General features: G+C 36.0%; 1 protein-coding gene across 2 annotated transcripts; it reads right to left on the bottom strand.

The window, feature by feature from the left end:
• Positions 1-388: 388 nt before the first annotated feature.
• On the bottom strand, positions 389-22,952 carry UBA3 (ubiquitin like modifier activating enzyme 3). Of its 2 annotated transcripts, XM_046661056.1 has the most exons (18): positions 22,878-22,952; positions 22,650-22,691; positions 20,674-20,794; positions 19,255-19,335; positions 15,492-15,574; positions 12,817-12,897; positions 8,932-8,975; positions 8,516-8,580; positions 8,025-8,180; positions 7,100-7,202; positions 6,848-6,961; positions 3,144-3,197; positions 2,592-2,628; positions 2,425-2,506; positions 1,860-1,960; positions 1,673-1,736; positions 1,520-1,574; positions 389-1,181 (listed from the first exon to the last, which is right to left on the bottom strand). In XM_046661056.1, exons 1-18 carry the CDS (start codon positions 22,895-22,897, stop codon positions 1,093-1,095), a joined length of 1,392 nt encoding a protein of 463 aa, XP_046517012.1. In that variant the 5' UTR covers positions 22,898-22,952; the 3' UTR covers positions 389-1,092. The 2 variants fall into 2 exon arrangements, with proteins under 2 accessions (XP_046517012.1, XP_046517020.1); XM_046661064.1 differs by lacking the exon at positions 22,650-22,691 and having other exon boundaries at positions 22,878-22,935.
• Between the last annotated feature and the right edge of the window lie 2,981 nt (positions 22,953-25,933).

Raw genomic sequence — 25,933 nt, 5'->3', positions numbered from 1 at the left:
AACCCAGTGACATGTAACCACAAAGCTTTTGAGTAGAAAACTGCCATTTAAGTCAAAAACAAAAAGTGAGAACATGTATTGCATTTTCCCATACTGAGACACTAAAACTCATTTTTCAGTACTTCTTAATTTTGTTTTAAGCCTTAGTTATTTAGGGAAGAAAACAAAAGGCACTGTAAGAGACCCTAGTATAAAAATATAGTTATTCCATTTCATTACATTATGTTGAGCAAATTAAATTAAATCAGTATTTACTGTGTCAAAAGCATTAATTCAGGGTCCATAAAAATTTTGTATTAGTAATTCTGCTACACATTTAAAAACTATTCCTACATTACTACAGAACTTACTATCTTTAATATACTCGTAAAAATGTCAGTGAGAAAAGTAGACAATATATGATTTTATTAATAAATAGCACAAAAGCATCAGTGATACCTGTTTAAACATTAAATTTTTTTAAACATCTATGTCTTGGCTTTCATGTTGTGCATATTGGCCTCTATGGCACTGTAGTAAACACATGAAAATATTTCCCATTTCCATGCACAGGTATTCAGCTATAACACCATTTACAAATTATTATGGACAAGGTAATCTCTGCAATAATTAATACTCATTTGGACAGCCACAATTAAATGAATATTAAATCAAGCAAGAAATAGGCTATGTTCAATATGCTCTAGATGTCAGGTTGTAATATTTAATGTTATTTAAAACTTAATTTTCTTTAAAGGGACATCTTTTATATATGTGGGTGTTCAAATGAAAACTGAGAAATGCATTCTTTGACCATAATAACAAAATTCACACACAAAAGGGTGTTTGCCACCTCCTCTAAAAGAAGCAATACATTTGCTTATCATCTCTCTCCAGGCATCATTTCCCATATTATTAATGAAAATGCTTACAAGCACCAACCCCAAAATTCTGTCTTCAAGGGAAAGTTATAAAGTTAAAAAAGAGTGGCTCATTTATATAAAAAAAAGTCAAATTTCAGCAACACTAATGCTAAAAATGACATCAATTAAACTTCTTAGCATCCACAAAGTATAATGTTTCCATGAGTTTTCTATTATGTGCATATTTATTTTAAGAAGTAAAATGAAGTTTGAACAGTACAGTCTGTGGTGTGGTGACATCAGCAACTGCCAGTTCTTGCCCATCAACGAGTCCCAATTCTAAAATAGAAAAAGTATAATTAACCCAAGCAAAAAAATCTCAACAAAAAGGGTAACAACACACACATATAGAAACTATAGAGTATTATGGCCTAGACAAATATCAAAATCCAGTTCTCTTTAGTCAAGGTAATATTATATGTGATTTCTTAGAGATATCTCAATATTCTACTAAAAGAGTAATTAATTCTATTATTGTTTCTAAGATATAAGTAACTATGGTGATATCATCATTCAAAGGCATTAAGAGTAAAGCCAGAATAAGTATTTATTACTATTACCAAAAAAAAGAAGAAGAAGAAGAAGAAATTGATTAGTAAATATACTCATTTAAATACCTTTCAATGTCTTGGAGAGATTGGGCCTTGTTCGTTCTTCAATAGAGGTTACTGACTAGAAAACAAAATTATTTTAGTGTAAAGCATATTAAATGAAAATAAACTTTTAATATAATTTTGTGGGAAAAAAAATAAAAACCGAACACTGATCACCTGTAAGTAAAGTGTTCTATTTTTTCCCTCTAATGTGGCTGTGATGGCTGGAGATTTCATCTGCCTAAATATAATTATGATTAAAAAATATATCAAAGATTACTTCTTAAAAAAATAATTCCAGTTTTTAAAGTTTTAAAATCACAAAAATTATTTTTACAACATAACAGAAGTCCAAAACACTTACAGTGAAGCACTATTGGTTAGATAATCCAAAACTTCCTGCAGTTTAGCTGATGGAGAAAACTGAATATTTTGAGGAAGCTGGCTACAAGCTGGGCAGTTTTCCTACATATATAAAACACAACAAAGCACAGTGGCACATGAACCAGTTATAGTCTCTTGATAACAATGAGGCAAAGATCAAGTTGTTTTATAAACATGCATACTTCCTATGAACAAATGTTTATGCTTTAAAGCCTGCTTTTCAGAATAGGCCATTTTTCCTAAATTATTTTGCTAGATAGTATTTATTTCAGGCTATATTACAAAAGATATATAGTTATAGGGTTCTAGAAGTTAGAAAATACTCAGGGTGTGAGCAATTTCATTCATATTTCTAACCACTAATTAATATTTAAAAATCAAAGTATGGGGGGTGGGGGGAGGGCACAAAGGGTGAAGGGGTGTACCTACAACATGACTAACAATAATGTACAACTGAAATTTCACAAGGTTGTAAACTATGATAACCTTAAAAAAAATCAAAGTATGCATGATCAAAAATTTTTTATTAGTATACTACTACTAACCTTTCTCTCTGCTTCAAATGTGTATGTGTACAGTCCATCTACATCATTGAATACCAAGTAATTATTAAGGGGAATATATGCACTGTAATGAAAAAATGTTCATTTTTATACAGTTGAGCCAGATCAAAACACAGATTTACATACATATTAAAAATGAAACCCATTACCTTGTGGCTATTTTAAAAACCTCAGTGGCACACACAGCTGAAGAGGGGAGAAAATAAAGGTGCTTTAACTCAATGAAAATTAGACATTTAAAATTAGAAGTTTCTTTAAAAAAGTCAGTTATAAATCAGAATGGATAAATTTACAAGGCTACTGATTAAAATATATATAAAAATATATATACACACATTTAAAAAACTGAGAGAGTAACAATTTTATATTTGTTTTGTTTAAGCCAAGTGAAAGAGCAACATTACATTTTTCTTCCTCTTCTTAATTAGCAGCCTGTTATACTGATTAAAAAGAAATGGTACTAAAGTGTCCCCTAACTCCAGAGCACTTTATTAATGACATAATGTAAGACAAAGTATATAAAGGTCCAATGATTTGGTCTTTTTTGGACAGCCTAATTACACCACCCACCCAAAAAAAGACTTCAAATTCCTACAACATCAGTTTTCTGAGCACAAGTAGCTACAGAAATGTCAATTTAGATACTGAATCAAAAACTAAAGAAAAGAAAAGGAAATCAAGCATTGGCCATTGTACCTCACCTGCAATGACTGCATTTGTGGAAGCTACTGCAGGAATGATTCGTTTCACTACCCCTGAAAAAATATATTGATTGAAATATGGTCATTTCTTTTAAAAAATAAGTATCTTAAATTAGCCAATGATTAAATAATTTTTCCATAACTTGATTTTTCAGGCTTTTAAGTCAGAAAACAGACCTAAGTTTAACCAAGAAAAAAATCTTTTCTCACATTCCCATCTTTCTGCGGCATGTTCAGAATCTTCAACAAGTTACAACAGCAAAGAAAAGTAAACTCTTCACTAAGCTTCGTATAAAGATGAGAGTGATACAATAATAATAGCTAACAGAGTGTTTATTGTGTTCCAGGCACAATGTGAAGATTAAATAAGATATTACTGAATTTTCCCAACATCCTTATGTTAGTCGTCTTAGTCTGATTTTAAAGATAAGGAAAACGAGGGTTAGAGAAATTCAATGACACCCACAGCTATACACCTAGTAAGTGATGGGGGCGGTACATAAACCTACATCTGCCACAAAGTGCGTGTCTTAACTGATGCGTACTATGCTATACTCAATAAGGTTTGAGTAAAGTATGAAGAATAAGAGTCACCTAATTTTTCCTCATATAATAGTTTCAGCCATTCGATTCCCAAAATTTACAACAGAAAAAGTGCCCCTCATCAACTTTGTTTCACTCTATATTTGGACTACACAAAATATTAAACATAGTTGTCTATTTCTACTCCACTTTTTTCATAAATAATCCATTTTATAACTATATTTAAATTGTTAGTTTTAGAAAACAAAAACTTCAGAGAAAAGTAGCATATTATCTTGGAGTGTGAGGGAGCACTGAAAGATGTGCTTCCAAGACTTTAGGTGTAGACAGGTCAAAGACTTCAGAAAAAGGCAAACATCTAAGAAGACATGAAAGGAAGACAGTTAATAAGTTTGGAAAGGCTGTTTTAAAAAGTTAATTCCAACCATATGATTATGTGTAATTTCAGAGAAGGGGAAATAGGGAGAAGCCAACCTCCTGATGGTTAAACTGGAAGCTCTCCAGTGAACCAGGCATAGCAGAATGTACTGAAAGGAGGAACAGGTAGTCACAGTGAGGAGGGTAAGAGACACTACCGATAAGAGCACTGCCAAAGTGATAAAGACCTCCCCGCCCCCTCCCCGCCTCAAGAAAGCTGGACTTCACTTCCAATTCTGCTCCTCTACTCCTTGTCAAGCCCCTCAATCATCAGACTGAAAAGTACATACCAAGCCCTGCTAAAAGGTATGGAAGGATGAACGAAACTACATATTAAGAACGAATTTACAGTTCCTGATCAGGACAAACTGAATTCATTTGTTAATCCAAATAATTACCAAATGTGCACTATACGCCCAAGAATGTTCTGGGTCTGAAGAATAGCAGGGGAAAAAAATCTGCTCTTACAGAGCTTTCATTCCAGTGGTGGAGATAACACTCAAGTAAATACATAGGAAAATTTCAGATACTGAAGAAAGTAAAACAAGATATGTGTTAGAGTTGACAGTGGTGGAGATAGTACATAAGACTGGATGGTTAAGGAAGACCTCCCCTGGGAGGTGATAATTTAAGCTGAAATCTAAACTATGAGAAAGACCCAGCCATGCAATGACCCGGGGAAAGAGCATTTCTGAAGAGTAAACACCAAAGGCAAAGGCCCCAGAGCAAGGATGTATGAGAGTGTAAGCATGAAATATTCTTTGCATTAAAAAAATGAGGCTACTATTAGTTCTGAGCAATTATAAAAAGGTAAAATAGTGAATGACTCAGAAGCATTTTCAGTTGAATGATCAGGAAAACAGATTGATTCTGAGAGATAAGCAGCCAGCCTCGAGAGGACCCAAGGAAGAGCATTCCAGGCATAAGGATCAGCAGTATTAGAGCTCAAAGTGGCAATGAGTTTGGTGTGTTCCAGGAGCACAAAGCAGGTCAGGACAGGGGGAGAGCAGGGAGCAACAAGGAGGGTGTAAGAATGGAATTTTCAAAAGACTTTACTAGAACATCAGTAAATATAAGGAAATAATCACAGAAGAGAAATGGCAGGTTTTCAAAAAGAACACAAAGCTCTTTCTGGTGAACCTGGTGATGATCTTGGACAAAATTCTAGAAAGGATGAACTGTGAGTACCTAGATTAGGAAGCTTTGATCACTAAGATTGAACATTACGATTGTTTACTGAGATAAGCCATGCTGGACTAGCCTCATTTAGTTACGATGACTAGCTTAGCAATCCAGGGAAATGTGGGAGATAGTGCATCCAGGCTTCACTAGAGCAGCTGGAAAGATCTTTCCTGATATTCTTGTGAACAAGACAAAGAAATATGAAGTACTCAAGAAGGTCTGAAAAACAGAATGAGATAAACTTAAAAGGACCTGACCAGAACTGTATTCAGATGTCTGTTCTCAGCCAGTTCAGTCTTGCTAAAATTTTTAATTAATTATTTGGAAATGAGATAAAGGATATGATTAGCAAAACAACAGGTGAAACAAAGCTAGGGAGAACAGATAAGTTGGCAGGCATAAAGAATACATATACATAAAGGGAGAACAGCAGGTTGAATTTAAGAATAAATGTGTTAGGATCTATACAGTCACATGCCACATGAGGACGTTTCAGTCCATGATGGAACATAGATATACAACAGTGGTCCCATAAGATTAGTACTACGTAGCCTAGGAGTGGAGTAGTACACATCATCTAGGTTTGCATAAGTATACTTTATATTTGAACAATGATGAAATCGCCTAATGATGTGTTTCTCAGAATGTATCCCCATCCTTACGTGATACGTCTGTACTTGGGTATTAAAAAAACAAAGCTATTAACTCCAAAAAATTGCCAAATCTATAATAGGGAGATGTGGCTCAGCAATTGCATATGTGGAGAAAACTTCCAGATTTCAATGGACAGTAATCTCCAAGAATCAAAGGTATAGCATCAACGTAAACAACAAGCAAACAAACAACAAAAAACCCTGCTCTCCTCTAAGTCTGCATCAATTATCAGAAGTCTATTACCTAAAATAAGACCAATCCTAGAATGCTACATTCTACCCTAGGTAGTTAAGTGAAACATGAATAACTGGAATACAATCAGAGAAAACCAACATGATAACTTAAAGTCATGCAACATGTCAAGGGTTAAAGAAACTAGGAAGGCTGAAGGTAGTGATAAAGATTTGGAGGGAATGCGATCACTCTTCTCAATAGGTTAAGGGCTATTACTCAAAAGGGAATTAGATTTATATATGGTGTACCCTGGGACAATACTCAGACCAAACTAAAGATGGGGACTGCTGCTCAATATATAGAATAATTGTCTTAACGCTTTTGTCCAAATGTGAAATATATTGTCTCAGGAAGTGATAAACTCCTCTTCAGTGAACGATAAAGTGAATGGTTCTATTTGGATGACTCAGGGCCTCTTACAATCCTAAGTAAATAAGATTCAATGATTTTATTAAATTCCTCCTGGCCAAGAAGTAGTATGGATTCTATTGAACTCAGCTCCCTCCTACCAAATTTGGGGTACCTGGAAACTATTATTTCCATGGTACCTTTACTGAACCTCAAATGGATGGTACTAGCTGAAATTACTTGTCAATTATTTCTTCCAAAGCATCCTCAACCCTTAATAAACACATCATCCTAAGATCATAATTCATGACAATTCACTAACTTACCTTGAGTGAGTCTATACGTAACACCCCTAATATTATATTGTGATGCTCTCTCTAGGGATTTTTGGAAAATCCACTGAATATGATCAGGATCATCTCCATCTAATGGAACCCCTTCTGTTAAGGAAAAAAAAAGAGAGGAGGACAGAAATATGTAAACATAAATCAACTTGCTTTTAATGTAACTGTCCAAATAAATAATATAGACAAATATATATCTTATGGAATTCTGAATTATGAAATTAGGTTTGTTACCTCCAAAAGGCTGCTCCTTAGGCCACTGCAATATCCTTACATACTCAATACAGTGTTCTGGTAGCCTGGGCATAGATGCAATGGTGCACATGGGAAAATTAACCTAAAACCATAGTATGCTTTTTTTAGTGGATTTTAAATAATGAATTATTTTTAAATGTAACTTGTAGTTAAGATCTAATTTGTAAGTTTCTAAAAGTTCATCTCAGCCTTCTGCTTATAGAAAGAAAACATTTTATACCATTAATAATGCTTCTAAAAGTAACAGAGAGCACCTGAGTCACTTCACTTAGGTTGATCTGCCTATACAAATAGGTTTGCTGTACATCTACAAGGTATGTAAATGTAAGCTTTGTGAGACAATGAGAAAAGTGCTGAATAAATTCTCAAACATGAGCACTGTTATGTTTACCTGACATTTAATCTGAAGGGATAAAATAAAACAAAACAAAAGCAAATTCAGAGTTGAACTGCAAGTAAATACTCATAAAATTATTTACATTTATAAATCAAAATCCCAACTGCCTTTTTTAAAGTGAGTATATAGACTAAAGACCCCCATTTTTGAAAAGTTCATTCTCACTCCTGGTATCTTTATTTCCCTAAAACAACCGCAGGCACAAACCAAAGAAAATAGATTATAGCTCTATCCCAACATACAGCTTTGCAATCGATCCCTTGACCCCTACTCTCCAAATAAAAAATACAAATGAATTATGAAAACAGAGTAGGATCAAAACTATGATATTCAGTCTGCACCTTTCCTCAAATAGAGAATTTCATATTTTATCATCTTCCTTCTTAGCAAGATTTCTAAAATATGGTTACCCCTAATTAAAAATCCTAAATATTGACTAGACTTAATAATTCAACTCTAATTCCACCCTACGATACTATCAGACAATGCAGTTGCTTTTTTGATTACCTGCGGTGGATACAGTTCCAGTGTGCATTCAATACAAGCAGTCATTCCAGGCAAAATCACTCGGGCATTTCCTTTAAAACCTTCTGTCCCCCCATCTATCAAAGGGACAATGGAGCTTGGATCTAATACACCATCTTCATAATTTAGAAGAGATATCTAGGAAAAGTATTTGAAGGATTTAACAGAAGACGGGGATAAAAATTCACAAAAAGAAGCATGCTGTCAAGTAATTAATCAAATCAATCACATTACTGAGTACTAATATATCAGATCAAGAGATCATGATATTAGCAATTTATGTCCTCACCTGAAAATTGATGACTGGCAATAAACAAGGAAGTACATCTACTTAATTTAAAATTAAATAAACTCTTACTTTTTTCAAAATTCTAATTTTTCAATTCTAAATTTCAATTTTTCAATTCTAATTTCAGTATGTTAAGAGCAACAGTAAGAACTTCAGAGAACCATAACAACACTAAAGTCTTTACCAGCATGCCATTTATCCATCTTCTGGCTATGATAGAATCCAGTCCACACACAATTATATGAAATTCTACAAGAAAAAAAAAATCCAAGTTTAGTTTTTAAAAATGCCGTTGCACAAAATAATTCACTTTCTAAGACACAACAAAAAAATCCCACTTTTTATTATAATACAAACACACAAAGCTACTAATCCTTGAGTAATTCTTACTCAAGACAGCATATAAAAATGCAGCTAACAGTATCAACAAAGAATTAAAACAGTGGCATTCTCCTTCCAATCAGTCAACAACCTTACTGAACAGCCAACACCAAGAGATGAAAGCAGATGAATAGCCTTCACATAGCTAGCAATCTTCAGATAGCTAGCAAATAAAAACAGCAAAAATTTAGTGAGAAGTTAATTTCAGGTATAACTTACGTCGATAGAAAGTATCATTAAAATCCTGAATCTTGTTGAAATGTCTGAATATAAGTAAAGGAACTTAAGCTGTTAAGTTTTGTAAAGTTAATTTAACAACACCATAAAGGAACAAACTATAAATGTATATTTAACACAAGAAATACATCATCAATGTTCAAAGCAGTGGAATTCAAGGAATCTGACAAAATGAACATAATCCTACTTCATGACAAAACCTCTTTTCTAAACACTCCTCCCCTAAATACTTCGTTTCTCTCATCCCTGAACTCTTGTTATATTTATGTCTCTCTTATACTCTTACTCTCCTCCAGTTTTTACACAAAACCATAAGCCCTGAGAAAGCAGAATGTGTGTCCTCAGTCAGCAGCACCAATCAGGGAGACAATAAACATTTGTTTACTCAAGGGAACAAGCACATTAGAGTTCCCATTTAGCTGGGTGATTTTAAGAGTTACTGCACGAATTAAGACAGTTGTGTCCCTTAAATTTATATAACGTTATATGTCAAATATATTCCATTAAAAAAACAGGTATGTCCAATAGCTTCAGCAGGTGCTAATAAGTATTTTTGGCTGGGGGGATGAGTCCTTTCTTCCTCTCTCATTTAAGTCAGTTTTCCAAGTCTCTCTTTTTACCCAACCAAACCCTATCAACAGTCTTCCCCTGCCTGGACGCTGCAAAGGGAACCCCCTTCATAACTGGTTGTGGGTGTGCAATCATAGCACTTAACCTTTTTTTTTTTTTTTTTTGAGGAAGATTAGCCCTGAGCTAACATCTGCCGCCAATCCTTCTCTTTTTGCTGAGGAAGACTGGACCTGAGCTAACATCCATGCCCATCTTCCTCTACTTTTTTATATGTAGGACGCTTGCCACAGCATGGCTTGACAAGTGGTGCGTAGGTCCACATCCAGGATCCGAAACGGTGAACCCCAGGCCGCCAAAGCAGAACGTGCGAACTTAACCACTGAGCCACCCGGCCAGCCCCCAGCACTTAAACATTTTAACATCACATGTGCAAAAAAATTTTTTCAATTTTTCTAATGGAGCAATTTTATGCTTAATAATAAATAAACTATACTTCTCAAAAATTACAATCCATTATATATTTTTAAAAAGCAAAATGGAGAAAAGAGGGTCAGTATATGCTTGCCCTAGATTTTTCATTCTGGCCTACAAATAAAACTATGAAAAATAAATCCAGTTCTAGCCCTCACCCAGTCAGACCTCTCTTTGTTTTGAATGCTAGGCAAACAGGAGGCATAAGCTGGAGCTAGGACAGCGAGGTCAAGAGAACCAAAGCAAACACTGGAGCAACAGCAATGGGGACCCAGGAAGCAGACCAAGAAATCCCATCTCCTGGATTTCTTTAAAATACCCAGTTTCCCAGATCTAAATAATGGGGATAGACAGAGTATGCATACTTCTTTTTGCTTTTTTTCCTTTCACCCTATAAGGGCCTGTATTTGTATTTTTAAACTTTTTATTTTAAAATAATAAAGATTCACAGGAAGTTGCAGATATACAGAGGTCCCATTTGTCTTTCACCCAGTTTCCCCCAGTGGTTATATCTCGTAACTACAGTACAATCTCAAAGCCGTGAAAATGACATTGGTACAGGGTGTGTATCATTCTGTCACTTTAACACAATAAAGATACACAACTATTCCATCACCATGAAGCTCTGCCCCGTTACCCCTCTGTAGTGAGACCTATTCTGCCCCCCTGATCCCCAAGGCCCAATCCCAAGCAATCATCAATTTGTTCTCCATCTCTATAATTTTGCCCTTTGAACAATGTTATATAAATCAAAAGCATACAATATATGACCTTTTGAGATTGGCATTTTTCATTCAGCATAATGCCCTTGATATCCACTCAAGTTGTGGCACATTTCACTAGTTAGTTCCTTTTTATTGCTCAGTATTATTCCATGGTACGACTGTACCACACTTTTAAGAATTTACCTATGGATGAATATTTTGGTTGTTTCCAATTTTTTGGCTACTGCAAATAGAGTTGCTATAAACATTTGAGAACAAGTTTTTATGTAGACGTACGTATTTGTTTTTCTGGAATAAACGTCCAAGAATGAAACTGCTGAGTTGTACGGAAAGTATATGTTCATATTTTTAAAACACAGTCAAACTGTTTTCCAGACGGCTATGCCATTTTCCTTTTCCCACCAGCATTGTATGAGTGACCCAGTTTGTCTGTATCTTTGCCAGCATTTGATACTGTTACTATTTTTTATTCTAGCTATTCTGATAGGTGTGTAGTAATAATGTCATTGTGCTCACAATTTGAATTTCTTACAGTGATGCTGAACATCTTTTCATGTGCTTTTTTGCTATCTTTTTTAGTGAAATGGCCCTTCATACTGTCCATTTTCTAATTGCATTGTTCTTTTACTATTTAGAATTCTTTATATATTCTAGATATGAGTCCTTTGTCAGATACCTGCTTCATAAGCATTTTCCAGTCTGTAGCCTGTCCTTTCATTCTCTTAAAAGGGCCTTCACAGAGCAAAATTCTTTAATTTTGGAGAAGTTCAATTTATGACTTTTTTTCTTTTATGGAACACGCTTTTGATGTGCTCAAAGGACTATTCACCAAGCCCAAGATCCCAAAGATCTTCTCCTGTTATCTTTAATCTAGTTTTACATTTTATCTACAGTTTTACATTTTATACTTAAACTTATGATCCATTTTGAGTTAACTTTTCTAATTTTGAGGTTTTAGGTTGAGATTCAGTTTTTTTGCCAACCGATATCCACTGAGTCCACCACAATTTGTTAAAGAGATTATCCTTCCTCCATTGAATTGTTTTGCAGCTTTGTCAAATATCAATTGGTCATACTTACATGCAGGTATTTCTGGTTTCTCTATTCTGTTCTACTGATCTATCTCTCTGCCAACACCACAGTCTTGATTATTGTCACTATATAATAAGTCATGAAATTATTCTTTTTCAGAATTGTTTTAGGTGTTCCTTTGCCTTTCTATATAAATTCTAGAAGAATCCTGTCTCTATCAACAAAAAATTTTGCAAGGATTTTGATAGAAATTGTGTTAAACTTATACACAACTTTGGGAAGAAGTGACATCTTTACTACACTGAATCATCCAATTCTTGAACACAGAATATCCTTCCATTTATTTAGATCTTCTTTGATTTCTTTCATCAGTATTTTGCAGTATTCAGCATACAAGTATTTATTTTGTTAGACTCACACCTAAGTATTTCTATTTTTGAGTGGATGTAAATAGCACTGTATCTCAAACTTCAGTTTCTATATGTTCACTCCTAGTAGAGAGAAATACAACTGATTTTTGTATGCTGATTTTGTATTCCGTGGGATTTCCTACATAGCAAATCCCATCTCCTGAATTTCTATAAAATACTAAAAGTTCTCCAGATCTAAAGGTATGGGAATCAACACTGTGAATACTCCTTTTTCAAAATATGTTTCTTATAAAAATAAATTTACTCTGACCCATCTTCCATTTGGATAAAATACATTGACTATTTTCTCTGTCTGCTACTGTAGAGAGACACAAAGATTAACTGGATCCAGCCTATGAACTTCTAGTCTAGTAAAGGAGATATGCAATTAAAACTGAAATTAAGAGCAATAATACAAAATAAATGATGGCACTGGCTACATAAGCTTAATTTAAAAATTAGGGCAAAAAAATTATATAAGCTTAAAGAAGATTGGCAGGATATAAAGCTAAATGTTAACAGCAGATATCTCAGTAATAAGCTTACTGCTGCTGCTTTTTTTCTTTTTGCTTATCTGCATTCTCTATGCTAAACATGTCTCTTAAAGAAAAAAAACAAAAGCTTTAGGAAGTTAAGTAACTTTTTTGTCAAAAGGATACGGAACTACATTGCAATTAGGAACTCTGTCATTTAGAAATTCTGCAGCAACTTCAGCCTTAGGTCTTCCAACATCTTTAGGCCTACAGGAAAAATTATATTTAAATTATCATTCATGATATAAATCTAGATGATCTACATAATTTACTTTAAAACATTAAAATATCCATGGTGAGTTTATTTAGAGGATGTTTGGAAGGAATATGTTTATTTAAGTAGTTTTGATGAATAGTCATTCAACACTAAATGTCAACCCTTGGCTGATGTTCAAAATTAAGTATTTACGAGTATTGACAAGTCTAATTAAGAATTTCCTAAGTGAAAATATCAACAGTGCTTTTTTGTTGTTGTTAGGTAAAGCATAATAACGGCATGTTTCCTGGCTATTTCTCACTGCGGCATTTCCCAAAGTAAAAAATTACCCCAGACCCAGAGCATCCCAAGTATCTGCCCTGAACTCCAGAACCTTAGGGTATTACTGTGCAGGTCTTGGCTGAAATAGACACAAGATTCATTCTGGGGATGCAAGAACCTTCATTTTCGCCCTTCTTCCCATGTGTGCTGATTAAGTAGTAAATTTTGTGTCCCCTAAGAAGCTATAACACCATGTTGTTGAAGAAGGAATAATTCCAAAGGCATTATCTAAAATCGCAAATATTACCAATATTTTCAAGAAGCTAAAAATGCAAGGCCTCAAAAAGTCACTCGTGGATAATAACCATAGCCGTAGGTAGGAAAGGACATGAATTCTCTCTTATAATCTCAGTACACATGGTATTTTCTTTCCCATTATTTCCTCATTCTCCTCACAGAAATAAATCACTCCCTAGTGTATACATAGTATGTGCTTCATTACCACCTTCTCACAACATATTTTTGGTTAGATACATAGGTCTATCATACGCACTAGAGTATGAACACCTGGAAGAAAGTGACCGTATTCTTATCGGTTTGTATTCTTCCATATGTAAGCACAGAGTAAGCACTGCAAAATAAATGAAAATAAAAAATCAATGTGTTTAGTAGAAAATTTACTTTATTTAAAATTGGAATTTTGAAGAAAAATACTTTAACATGTGAATTTTCTTCTCTCCAATAAAGCAGCGTGCTTTTTTGATTCAAAACTGCTGCTAAGAGTTTTATTCTGACTTTGTCTTAAGTTTCAATAGAAAAGACTCTAGCATAAGTCAAGGAATTTGATTTCAGTATCACTTTCACCTACTCTGGACAGAAGTCTTTAGGTATGTAAAGGGAATGAAGCAGACTTTCAAGACTCTTTTAAAATGAGGATTATATGCTATCCCAGTAGATCCCAAATAAAAGAACTCCTAGATGGTTTCTGTGGGGACTGCTAATTTACCATTCCAGGATTAGGGGTCAGACTGTTCCTCCAAAAAACTGCACTTTGAATAAAATGGCCTTTCACACACATCATCTATGCAGGACACCTTGACCTAATTACTTAACCTTGAAAACAAGTACCTACCCTGAGGGTTGCTCTGAGATTAAATGAGATGATATAGATAAAGAGCCTAGAAAATGCTTAATACATCTTAAGCATTCAACAAACTTAAATAATCACTATGATCTTCAATCATTATTTTAGCAGCAAATTAAAGGGCGTGGCCTATTATCAATAACCAAACAATTCAATGGTGTCTTTTTCAGAGCTTCCATACACTAAGATTGTCAGACTGGAAAGTGCCCACAAACTTTCCTATAGAGAAATTTCAAGGGTTAAAAAATAAACAAACAACTAAAGTTTAAAAGTTAAAGGCAGAGTTCACACTGCAATTACAACACTTCATTAACTTAATTTAGTTTAACCCATCCTTCAATCTCTTTAAGATCTTCCACAAGGATAAAATAGAGGTTTTACACCTATACAAAATTTAATTTGATCTTTTCTGCTAACCTAACCTTATGCTGCATACCTAGGATTATTTGAGCACTTTCTGTCAGTACTCTAATCACTAGAGAGAGAGGAAAAAAAGTCCTTATTGCTCCACAGCTATAACTCTTTGACTAACAAACAGACACTTCTATCTAAGCCACTCAAACTTCTAAATGCTACATACTAAAATTCACTCATGAACCTTTCTTCTCATCTGCAATATATATGGCCTACTTCCAGTTTTTAAAGTCAGTTCCAACAAACCATTCCTAGATGCTTTCTGTATTTCATGTATGTTTAAGGTAATTATCCCTCTTTATTCCATTTCAATTGCTCTTGGGTTTCCCTCCCCGCCTTAATTCTTAACTCTCCATTTTCCTTCCCTGTCTATAAAAAGTTCAAACTCTTTTACAACTTCGTTGCCCCAGAGTCACCATTCAAACCATGGCTCACAGGTCGCCACCAATGTATCTCACTAGGGCCTGATATTCCAGCTACTATTCTCTTATTACAGGAGGAAGAGAGCTGCACTCCACGTCTTCAGGGCACAATCACTCCAAAACCACATAAGCCTTTTGGAAATTTCTTTAAAAAACCAAAAGCATAATTGCTTACAAAACTACTTCCACCAGAATGCTCAAAATTTTACCTGAAATGGGAGTGGTAGTTATTTTTTTAATAAAATTAGTGTTATCCTCTCAGTAGTTTTTAAAAATTATTAAACTGCAATGTACTCAAATTCAAATGATTATCAGGATTTTAAGCTAAGATATTAAAACTTACCTAAATAAAAACTGCCTATTTAGATTGGAAACATCTATAGTGTCCATGTCTATAACATGAATCTGTCTAAAACCAGACAATGCCTGTGGGAATAAAAAAAATCCAATTAAGAAGTTTCCTCACATTTGAAACTTTAAGATTTGTTTTCAATGTAGTCCTAAATCTACAAATTCTCAATAATAAATTCTGCATAATCATATTCAATCATTAAAGAGTCTTACAAGATATGTAAAATTCAAAGTTCTCGTAAAAGTAAAAAACGTGTAACTACTCAGTTTTAAATAGTCTTTAACCAAAAGAGAACATTTCAGTATTTCTACAGTTGTTCTATAATGCCATAAACACATCTATAAATTGTGTTGCTTTGCTGTTGCTGCTAGATATTTTAATTTTACTAGTCTTACTAATTAACTATATTTGCTATTCTTTTTCAGAATATGTTAAAAGCAATTCCTACAAGTTTTATTTTAGTTTATATAACATTAAGTATGTCACAATTCAGAAATAACTATTATAAGATACACTTATAAACATACATATGTAGACTGCACATGCAAAAGGGGAGTATCTTAAAAGTACTAAGTCAAGAACAGGCAATCAAAAAAGCCAGAGAAAAGCAACAAACTGTTGTGTTTCCGTGATAATGCCATACATTCTAACAATACAACCACTACTCAAATTTATCAGCGGAACCAAAAGACTGAAAAAAATAAGCCTCAATAATTAATCATGCTTTTCTGGTCTTGGTCAGTTTACTTAAAAGTGATCAAATTAAATCACTTGCCAATAATTTCTCCATTTTTCTGCTCCTCTTTTCTAGCAAGAGACGCTAAAACGAGTTGTCCATACTTGCTTTCTCAAATTCCTCTCTTGCACCTACACTAAACAAGTTTTCGCTCTAAACAAACTCCACTGAAAACTGCACTTGTCAAGGTCACCAGTGACCTTCATGTTGCTACCTCCAGTGACTAATTCTCAGTCTCTCTGACCTCACCCAACTGAAGTATTTGGTAGGGTGTGGATCATTTCCTCCTTCTTAGAACACATTCTTCACTTCGTCTCCATACTCAGGACAATCTGAACACTTCTTTAAAATTGGTTTCCAGTTCACCACACTCAGGAGTTTCCCCTCCTACTTTACTGGCCAGAATATAGAGTGCCTCTGTGCTTAGTTCTGGTGACCTTAGACAATCCTGTGAGATAAGGCATCATCTAACAGACATCTCAAACTTAACAGTTTCCGAAACCAAAGTCCATCATCCTCGCTCACCAACACCCCCAAATCTGTTCTTTTCTCAGTCTCCCTCATTTCAGTGAACACTAACTCCATCTTTCCAGTTGCTCAGGGCAAAAACCTTGCTGTGTCATCCTTGACTCCTTTCTTTTTCTAATGTCCCACAACCAATCCATTAGCAAATCCTGTTGACTCCATCTTCAAAACAGATCCAGAATCTGACCACCTCTCCCCACCTCCAATGCTACCACCCTGTTCCAAGTCACTGTCATCTCTTGCCCAGACAACTGCAACAACCTTCTAACTAGCTTCTCAGCTTCCTCCTCTGTTCCTCCTTTAGTCTCTTCTCAATACATCAGCTACCGTGATGATCCAGGTTAAAAATCAGATCAAGTCAACTCATCTGCTTAAATCTCTCCAGTGACGTCCTGACTTGAAATAAAAGGCAAAGTTTTTAGACTAGCCTCTAAAGCCTTTTGTAACATTCACTCCAAGCCCCTCCATCTCCCATTACCTCTCTGATATCCTCTCAGAAAACGTTTCCCCTTACCCACTTCTGCTTTAGCTATAATGATTTCCTTGCTGTCCTGGAACTGAACAGTCACGCTCCCACCTCAAAGCTTGTGCACCTGCTGTTCCGTCTGCCTAGAATGTTCTTGCTCACCTCTTTGTTCAAACAGCAACTTTCTGTAAACTCTTTCCCTTCCCACCAGGCTACCTATCTTCCATCCTTCCTTTCTCCATAGCATTTATTCCCATATGACATATGATGTATTTTACTTGTCCTTTTCCTTTCACTAAAATGTGAGCCCCACAAACACAAACACCTGTCTGTATTGTTCAATGCTGTATGTTTAGCATCTAAAATGGTGCCTGGCATATGGGGGAGGAGATTCAACAAATATTTGCTCAATGTAATTATATTATATCCATATAATTCAATAATATTAATGTCATATTCTTTTTTTTACAATGAGCCTTTGGGGGGCTTAAAACCAATTTAAAAAACATGTATATCTCTTATGTACTTATGTCTGAAATAACAAGTAAAGTGGTAAAATTGAAAACTCTTAGTTTTTTTCTTTTGTCTAAGAGGTTATTATAATCCAATAAATAAATAACAAGGCCACTCCTAAAGTTGGTTGATGACTACTCCTCTGATCTAATCTCCAATTACTTTACATTTAAAATTAGTCTATATCACATTTGCCAATAACAGCTTCAAAATGGAAAAAGTTAAGCATTAGGGAATTTGTGCATACAATGCCTACCCAAACCACTAACCATCCTCCATGAATCCTTCCCTTCTAGAACTCTTTGGTTTTCACAGTGCAAGAGTATTTATGTTTAATAAGGTATTGTCATTTTGATAACCCATCAAAGAGTATACCATACATACTGCTACTTATTTTGTGTGAGACTTGTCTTCCCAATGAAACTTCAAATACATTAAGGACAAGGACCATACCCTATAATCCCCAAAGAAGCGCCACCCACTAAACAGCATGAAGCATATTCAACTTTTGCAGTTTCACTAGGGGTGACATTAGTGTTTACTAGCAAAATTAATGTGTCTGTTTATATTTAAACTTTAGTCCCATGGCTGACTTTTTAGGTCCTTTATCTGACTCTCTTACCTGCCTCATTTTCTAAGGAGTCTACTTTAGCATTTCCACACACCAGTGAGAAGGCTGGCATACAAATCAATTCTTCTCCTATCCATTTTTGTTAAATAAACTGATACAGACTTATAAAAACTACTTGGTTATCAGAAGTCAATTAAACTAACTAAGTCACAAATTATGTGTTTCCAACCAGTATATGGAAACAGCTTCACTAAATAGCACCCTCACTTAAGATGATATTCATTAAAAACAAATGGACGAAAAAAAAGAAGAAAAAGGTTTAGCTCTCCCCAATTTTATGGGTCTACTACCATATGGTCATCAAAAATTACTGTCTGATTAGGTCATATAATGACCTAATGGTTCAGTGAAAAGAAACTTGATTAAGAATTGGTGACCTGGATTAGATTCCAGGCACATCACTATAACCCAGAAAAACTTGGGCAAGTCATTTAACATCTCTGAACCTCAGTGCTTCCCCTTACATAAAATGAGACGATGTCCTAGCCACCTAACTGGGTTATTTTGAGGAACAAAAGAAATAACAAATTCTTTGAAATTACAAGTTAAAATATGTGTTGCCAGTTTTGTTATTTACTTCACTGAAATTAATGGGCATTCTGTAAGAGGAGGTACAAAGATCTGTTTGATAAAGAGCAGAGAAGAAAGCAGAAGTAAAAATTTCTATGAATGACTTTATAGTTAAGGACTTTAAGTTTAAAAAGTTTCAAAGTTACATCATCATTTTAAACCCCTTCTGGAATTTGACCCGCTAAACTTATCTAACAAAGGCTCAGGAGAAAAGGTTAACAATCATAATAAACAAATTTCCTGGTATGACAGAAAAGGAAAAAGGTTAATTATCACAAAGAAGAAAAAAATACATATTTTGTATATATATTACCAGATTTTTCAGGAGCTCACATCCTAAGCCGCCAGCTCCAATGACTAGAACTTTACATGTGTCTAACAAAAATTGGAGAGACTGTAAAGAATGAAAGGCATATTAAAATCTGGTTGATAAAAACCAGTAAGTACCATCAATAAAGCAACAAATCATAAAATAGTTTCTGATGTTTCCACGAAAAATGCAATCAAGGATAAAGAGCTGACTTTATAATTAATAAATTATTTTAAATTTATGAACAAGGTAGAACCAGAAATTCTATAACCCTAGTGATTTCAGAGTTTCAATTTTAATGTTCTTAAATTGACTTTTATTAAACGGCTATTTCTAACAAGAAAAACTATGCCTACTTAAGCGTTATCTTTTGTTTTTTTAACTTTGAAAGGGGATGGAAAGCATCAAATTCAGTTATTTAACTGACTACCTAAAAATAAAAAAGTGTAAAAATCTTAAGAGAGGATCGAGCAGTGCACAAGGTGTTTAATCGTCTTAAAAAAGAAACTAAGAATAATAGTTGCTTTTGAATACAGTGAGTGAAACTTACAAAACATGAGATGATAGGAAGAATAGATAAAACTCTTAGAAAATTGCATATCAGCAGAAATACAATTTGAAACAATCATTTAACAGAAGTATCTTAAATTATCAGGGGAAAAAAATTCAGAATCACAAGAAAATATGGTGGATTATCCACAGAAAAGCACAATACTGTCAATTCTGTCCAAGATTAAAGGAGAGAAAAGTTATTTAGATGAGAAACACTGGGTCAAACCCAAGAATTTGCATCTTAATTTTAGGAATAGCACAATATTTCTATTTCAAAACAATCTCTCTGTATAAACACAAAAGGACATAAAAATTTATTATAAAGAATCCTTTTTCTCCCTTGTAATAATAAACAAGTTGTATCTAATTGCACACTTACTTTAGGTCAGACGTTACCAGTCCAAAATTCTATTCCTCTAATGCACCGTAGTCACATAATTTTTAACATGCAATTAAGTATATTCAATTCCAAGTAAAGATGCTCATTTCAACCAAATTTTAAAATTTAAACAAGCACATCTATATTCCTATCAAAATTAATTTCTCATATCAGGGCTAAAACGGGGAGGGTGTCTCAGAAGTTATTTTAAACTGAAATTTTAAGTGAAGTATAACATAATTTTAAATGAGGTTATCAAGTTATTTTACTCTTGAGAAATTTCAACATATTACATGAGAAATGTGAAAAATAATGACTCAAATATTAGTCATTCAAATAAAATCAGCTGCAAATATTCAATGTAGTATTTCAATATAACTTATACAAATGTATTAGTATTTTATTATAAGAGCAAATTAAAAAGGAAGCATTTTATTATTTTTGAAACATAAAACTACTAGAGGAGTTATTTAAAAATAAATGTTTCTCACTTCAGTGCTCGGTTCGAAATCAGGGTGTGTGAAGGGTCCAGATCGCTCGAGGAACTTCTTTACATGGTTCCAGCGACCTTCCCAGTCTCCAGTGTCCCCACACCCACCATCAACAGCCATTCTGCACAGAACACAGTAAATTCAGCTGCAAAGATCAGTATGAAAAAGCCACACCTACAACTATTATGGTTTCCCCAAATGAAAAGGTAACCACACCAGACCTGATCAAATAAAAAGGGAGTTATTCAATGCGATTATGCTCATGCTTTTAATTTTTTTCCTTAGCTATCATATAGTTTATTTAAAGTTAAGAATTGCACTTGTTCGATGAAATAAATCAGTTCACCTGTTTTTGGGTTCCTAAAGCAACCCAAGATCAAACTTGGGATATTGGTTAATGGGTAAGAAAGGGGCTTTTCTACATTCGGAATTTACCAAAGATCACTGTAAACTTGTCCAATCTGTTCCTTCAATACACTTGGGCCAGGAAATGTCAGTTCTAAGAAAAAAAAAGGAAACCCTCCACGTTCAGAATTGTGATGCTTCACATCTAATACAACGCACATGTCCTTTCCAAGTTTGAAAGGTGTGAGTTAAAGATCATTTTTGATGAGAGGAACTCTCACACATTTTTCTCTGGAAAGAGAGGTCCCAATTTTCAAGAGAATCTCTTAATACTATGAGGTGGTTTGGGTTGCCACTAAACACAAAATAAGTTTCAGGTTACAACTTTGCCAAAAAAGGCATTGCCATCTAGAAATCTTTTAGCACATAGAAGAGGGACTCCTCTAACAAAATACATGTATTTTCTACTCCATGCAAGATTCATGTTTGGTTGTGATTATTTTTAATTTTCAAATTTCCTATAACCCCACAATTTCTACCTTCAAATATATCAGTAATATCCAATTTTGACAAAAAGAGATCAAGAAGTATTGCCTAGCAATGAAGACCATAGGTTTTGATGCACAACTGGGTTTGGATCCACAGTTAATAGCACTGTGACCCTGAGCAGATTACTTAACGGCCATAAACCCCATCTGTACGTTGTCTGTAGCTATTTCTTAAGGTCAGAATGAGGATAAGGAGATAATCCACGCAGAGGCCTTAGTGCAATACCTGGCATATAGTAAGCATTTGAACTTCAACTGTCACTTTAAGCAGAAGCGGAAATGAAAGGTAGAGAGGAACGTGAAATTAAGCCTGTCATTCTAGTTCTCTTGAAACTGAAATTTAACTTTTTGAGGGACATACCTAAAGGCTTTAAAGCTCGGCTACCAAGAATTGGCACAGAAATTACTACCTCACCACACCCACTGCAAGAGTACTTTCTTCCCCTCCCATTTAGGGAGGAGGAAAAAGGATGTGGTGCCGGCCAGCTTGGAAAACACTGTTTAAATCTGTCTCACCAGCACAAAATAAGCATCTGATAAGAAATAGTGTGTGTAATAAATGGGGAAAATAAGCTCTTTGGGGTTAACCCTCTGCTTTGAGCCAATTATTTTGCAAAAATGACTGCAGTGCTTAGGGCAATACCTGATACAGAAAGTTCTCATAAAAAGTTTGCAATTAATTACTACTGTCTCAGCTTTTACGAAGGGCCAAAAGCGGCCTATTGTCCGTTTCACGTGTTTGAGCAAGATTCCCTTTCCACAAGGTCACGGCTCTGACAATTTGGGATGGAGGAAGAGGGGATGCAAGGGTCCTTCCGCGAGACCTTTCGGTCAAGCACTCCGGCGGGCCCTGCGGGACCTGCTGCGGTGCACCCGAGCCCGGCGCCCGCCCGAGACAGAGCCCGGGAGCGGCCCGCCGGGCCCCTGGGCTGCGGGACGGGGGTCAGGGGATGAGGCGGCGCGGCCTGCGCTCCGGGTGCCCCCCTCCCAGCCCCCCGGGCCCGCTGCGGCTGGTCCCCCAGGCCTGGGGTGGGGGGAGGCGGGGGTCTCCGGAGAGGGCCCCGGCCTCCCAGCAGCACTAACTTCTCAGCCAGCAGCTCCTCTATTCTCCTTCTTTTCTTCTCCCTAAAAGAAAGAGAGAATAAAAGAAGGGTCAACATCACGCTACACATTGGGCGCCGCGAGGGGATGGGGGGCGAGGGGACGGGGCGGGGGGTGGGGGGACCCCAGGCTGGCGGCGGCGACAGCCCACCGCCGCGCTCTCTCACAACCCAGCCCAGCCGGGCGCGCTTACACAGCCCGAGTACTTACGGCTCCTCGCCATCCGCCATATTGTTCTCCGCCTCTTCCCAGGTGTCCCCGCGGCGGGCCGGGCGGAGGGGGGCGGGGCCGGCGGGCTGGGCGGGGAGGAGGGGGCGGGGCCGGCGGGGAGGAGGGGCGGGGGCCGGGGGGGGGGGCGGGGCCCGCGAGGAGGGGCGGGGCCGCCGGGGCTGGCTGCTCTGAGGCTGTCATGGACCTGACGTCTTTGCGTGTGTATTAATTACAATCTTGATTAACTACATTTAATTAAGTTTTATCCAGTGTATAATATTGTTATACTGCGTGAAAATATAGACGTAATACATTATATGTTTATACAATTTATATTTAATAAATAATTATATAAAATCCTATATTCTATTAAAAAACTCCTTGGAACAGCTACCCTAACATTCCAGAGCTTCCCTCTGAGGCAAAGCATCGGGGGAATTTTCACTTTCAACTTTTCAGTATGGTTCCAACATCTTTGCATAAAGGTATGCACGTTAAGAATAAAATTTATCTAAGTCAGTTTATGGGGGTGGGATGGAGAAATTTTCTTTCTTTGTGATTATCAATATTAATATTTGTGTCATCACATCATTCTGTCAGTTAAGAAATTAAGCGGAAATGGAACTAAATTGAAAAAACATTTTTTCTGGGAAAAAGTGTATATTTAGATAAATAGAAGAAAAGTATAAAGAAAAAAAGCACAAAAATTAAAGTTAGAAACTCATAATCTCATCACCTAAAGATAAATGGTGATAAAATTTTGGACTATTTTCTCCTAGAATCAGAAATAGGGAGATAGATAGATACATAGATGTGTGTGTGTGTGTCTGGATGGCTGGATACAGAAAAATAATCATGTTCAAAATATATAGAGAGAGATATTTCCTTCTTAGAGTGGTACAAGAATGATATTTAGAGTCAGAAAAAAAGTTTCAGTTCTTAACTCTCCACTTATTAACTATGAGACCTTGGGCACTTCTATGTCTTCATTTGTAAACTGAGGATAGTAATATTCACCTTGTAAAATTGTTTGAGAGTTAAATGAAATCCACAGTGATTCTCAAAATATAGTCCCTGATCAGCTAGTTTAGCCTCATTTGGGAACTTTGTTACAAAGGCAAATTTTCAGGCCCCACCCTCAATCTTCTGCAAAGCCCTGTATGATTCTGTGCAAAATAAAGCTTAAGAACCACTGAAACGGGGTACATAAAGCCTGATGAGTACTCACTAAATGTAGCTGCTGTTAATAAATTATGATATTTAATATCCTCTTTGTCCTTTATTATCCCCTAGTCGGGTTCAATTCAATGGCATTCATTGAGCTGAAAATCAGTGCAAGGCAGTAAGTGGGGGATCACAGTCCACTGTCCGGAGTAGGAGATACACCAGCCTCATTCACAGGTCACATGTCTCAACATCAACCCAGAACCACTTTTTCTTGCCCCAACTGCTCCACAGATGGAAACCCCTGCGGTTAAACCCTAGCTTTTCAAAACAGGCTCCTGTGGGCCCCCAGCAGTGCTACTTTCAGGAGACTTTTTGATTATTGTCAGCAAGCACCTCAGCCCCGTCAGATGGTAAAAATCAACAGGCACCTTGGAGATCACCTAGTCCAAACCTACCCATTTTACAGGGAGGAAACTGAGGCACAGGGGTGGGATGTGGCTGGCCCATGAAGAGGTCTGCAATGGCATCTGGCCCTTCATCTGCGTGCCTTGGCACTAACAACCTGACTCACTGTAGTGGTATTTTGATAGATGACACCAGGCTCTCCCACTGGCTCAGACTGACCCAGTAGAAATAGCCACCTGCCCTTGCCAGTAATGAAAGTAACAGAGACGTGCAAGGGAAACCTGCAACAGGTTTATTTCATTTCAAATGGAACATATCATAAACTATTAAACTATCCACCATGGTTTATGTACAGACGGATAAATATTCAGGGTAGTGCTATCTAGAAGCACAAATCTGGATATAAGAGCCTCAGGAAGGCCTCTACATTGAATTGTCGCCGCCCCGCCCTTCCTCCCTCCCCCCATGAAAAGTGACAAAGAGCTGCCATTAATAGCATTTCAAACGGTGACTGAAATAAAGTAAGGATTCCATATGTGTTCATTTTTATTTAAAATGATTTTTCGACAAAAGTAGAAATGTGTAGTGAAAAAAAAAGTCTCCTGTAATACAACCAGAGAGAGAAGCATGCCTAATATTTTGGGAGAGAAGCAGGGGATCATGCTAAATAACAGCTCTATCTGGCTTTTTCATTTATTTGTTTAAACCTCTTTGGAGGTTTAAACAAATAAATGAAAATACACTGAACAAATGTTTACTGGATATCAATTGCCTATGACCAACGAGGAATCATATTATTACTAACACGCACTTGACAACTTACGATCATGCCGTACTGAGCAAATGGAAGATAAAAGTTCTTGGTCACAGCTCCTAATGCTCGTTGATCTCTCCAACAGGTGTGGGGTCCTACTGGGGCTCCTCCACTGGTCTTGACCGAGATGATTTACTCAGCTTGCCCACGGTGCTGCTTCTTGAAATTCTTAAGCCCCAGGGAATTCTTCTACACCCTCTGACTTCCTGTAACTGAGCACCGAGGCCTGGCACGTCCTCTGTCTAGCGCTCCTCTTGCTGTCTTGTATTTAAGTTAGTATTTCCACTGCATCACAAGATCCTTGAAGGCAGAGCAAGGCTGCATTCTTCTCACCTTTTTTTGTCTCCCACAATGCTTTCATAGAGCCTTGAAAAGATTCAAAATATCTGTTGGCATCATTCTGAAACTTTTCAACCTTTTTTCCCCTAGCAAGTCTATCCAGATACAACCACAAAAATAAAATTGCAACAAGATAGAGAAAAATCAGTGCATGTTCATTATAAAAGCATAAAAAACAAATCAGGTTAAAGCACTATTAATACTATACAGATGAATCATGGCCCGTACTATTATTAATAACAATAACAATAATATCTAACTGTGAGCAATTACTATACACTAAGCACTTCCCATCCACTTTTTTGTCTTCACCTGTGTGGCAAATGTTCTT

The sequence above is a fragment of the Equus quagga genome, chromosome 1, assembly GCF_021613505.1.
Source record: "Equus quagga isolate Etosha38 chromosome 1, UCLA_HA_Equagga_1.0, whole genome shotgun sequence".
Lineage (NCBI taxonomy): Eukaryota > Metazoa > Chordata > Mammalia > Perissodactyla > Equidae > Equus > Equus quagga.
Note: the sequence above shows the minus strand (reverse complement) of the source record. Positions and strands in the feature narration are given on the sequence as shown.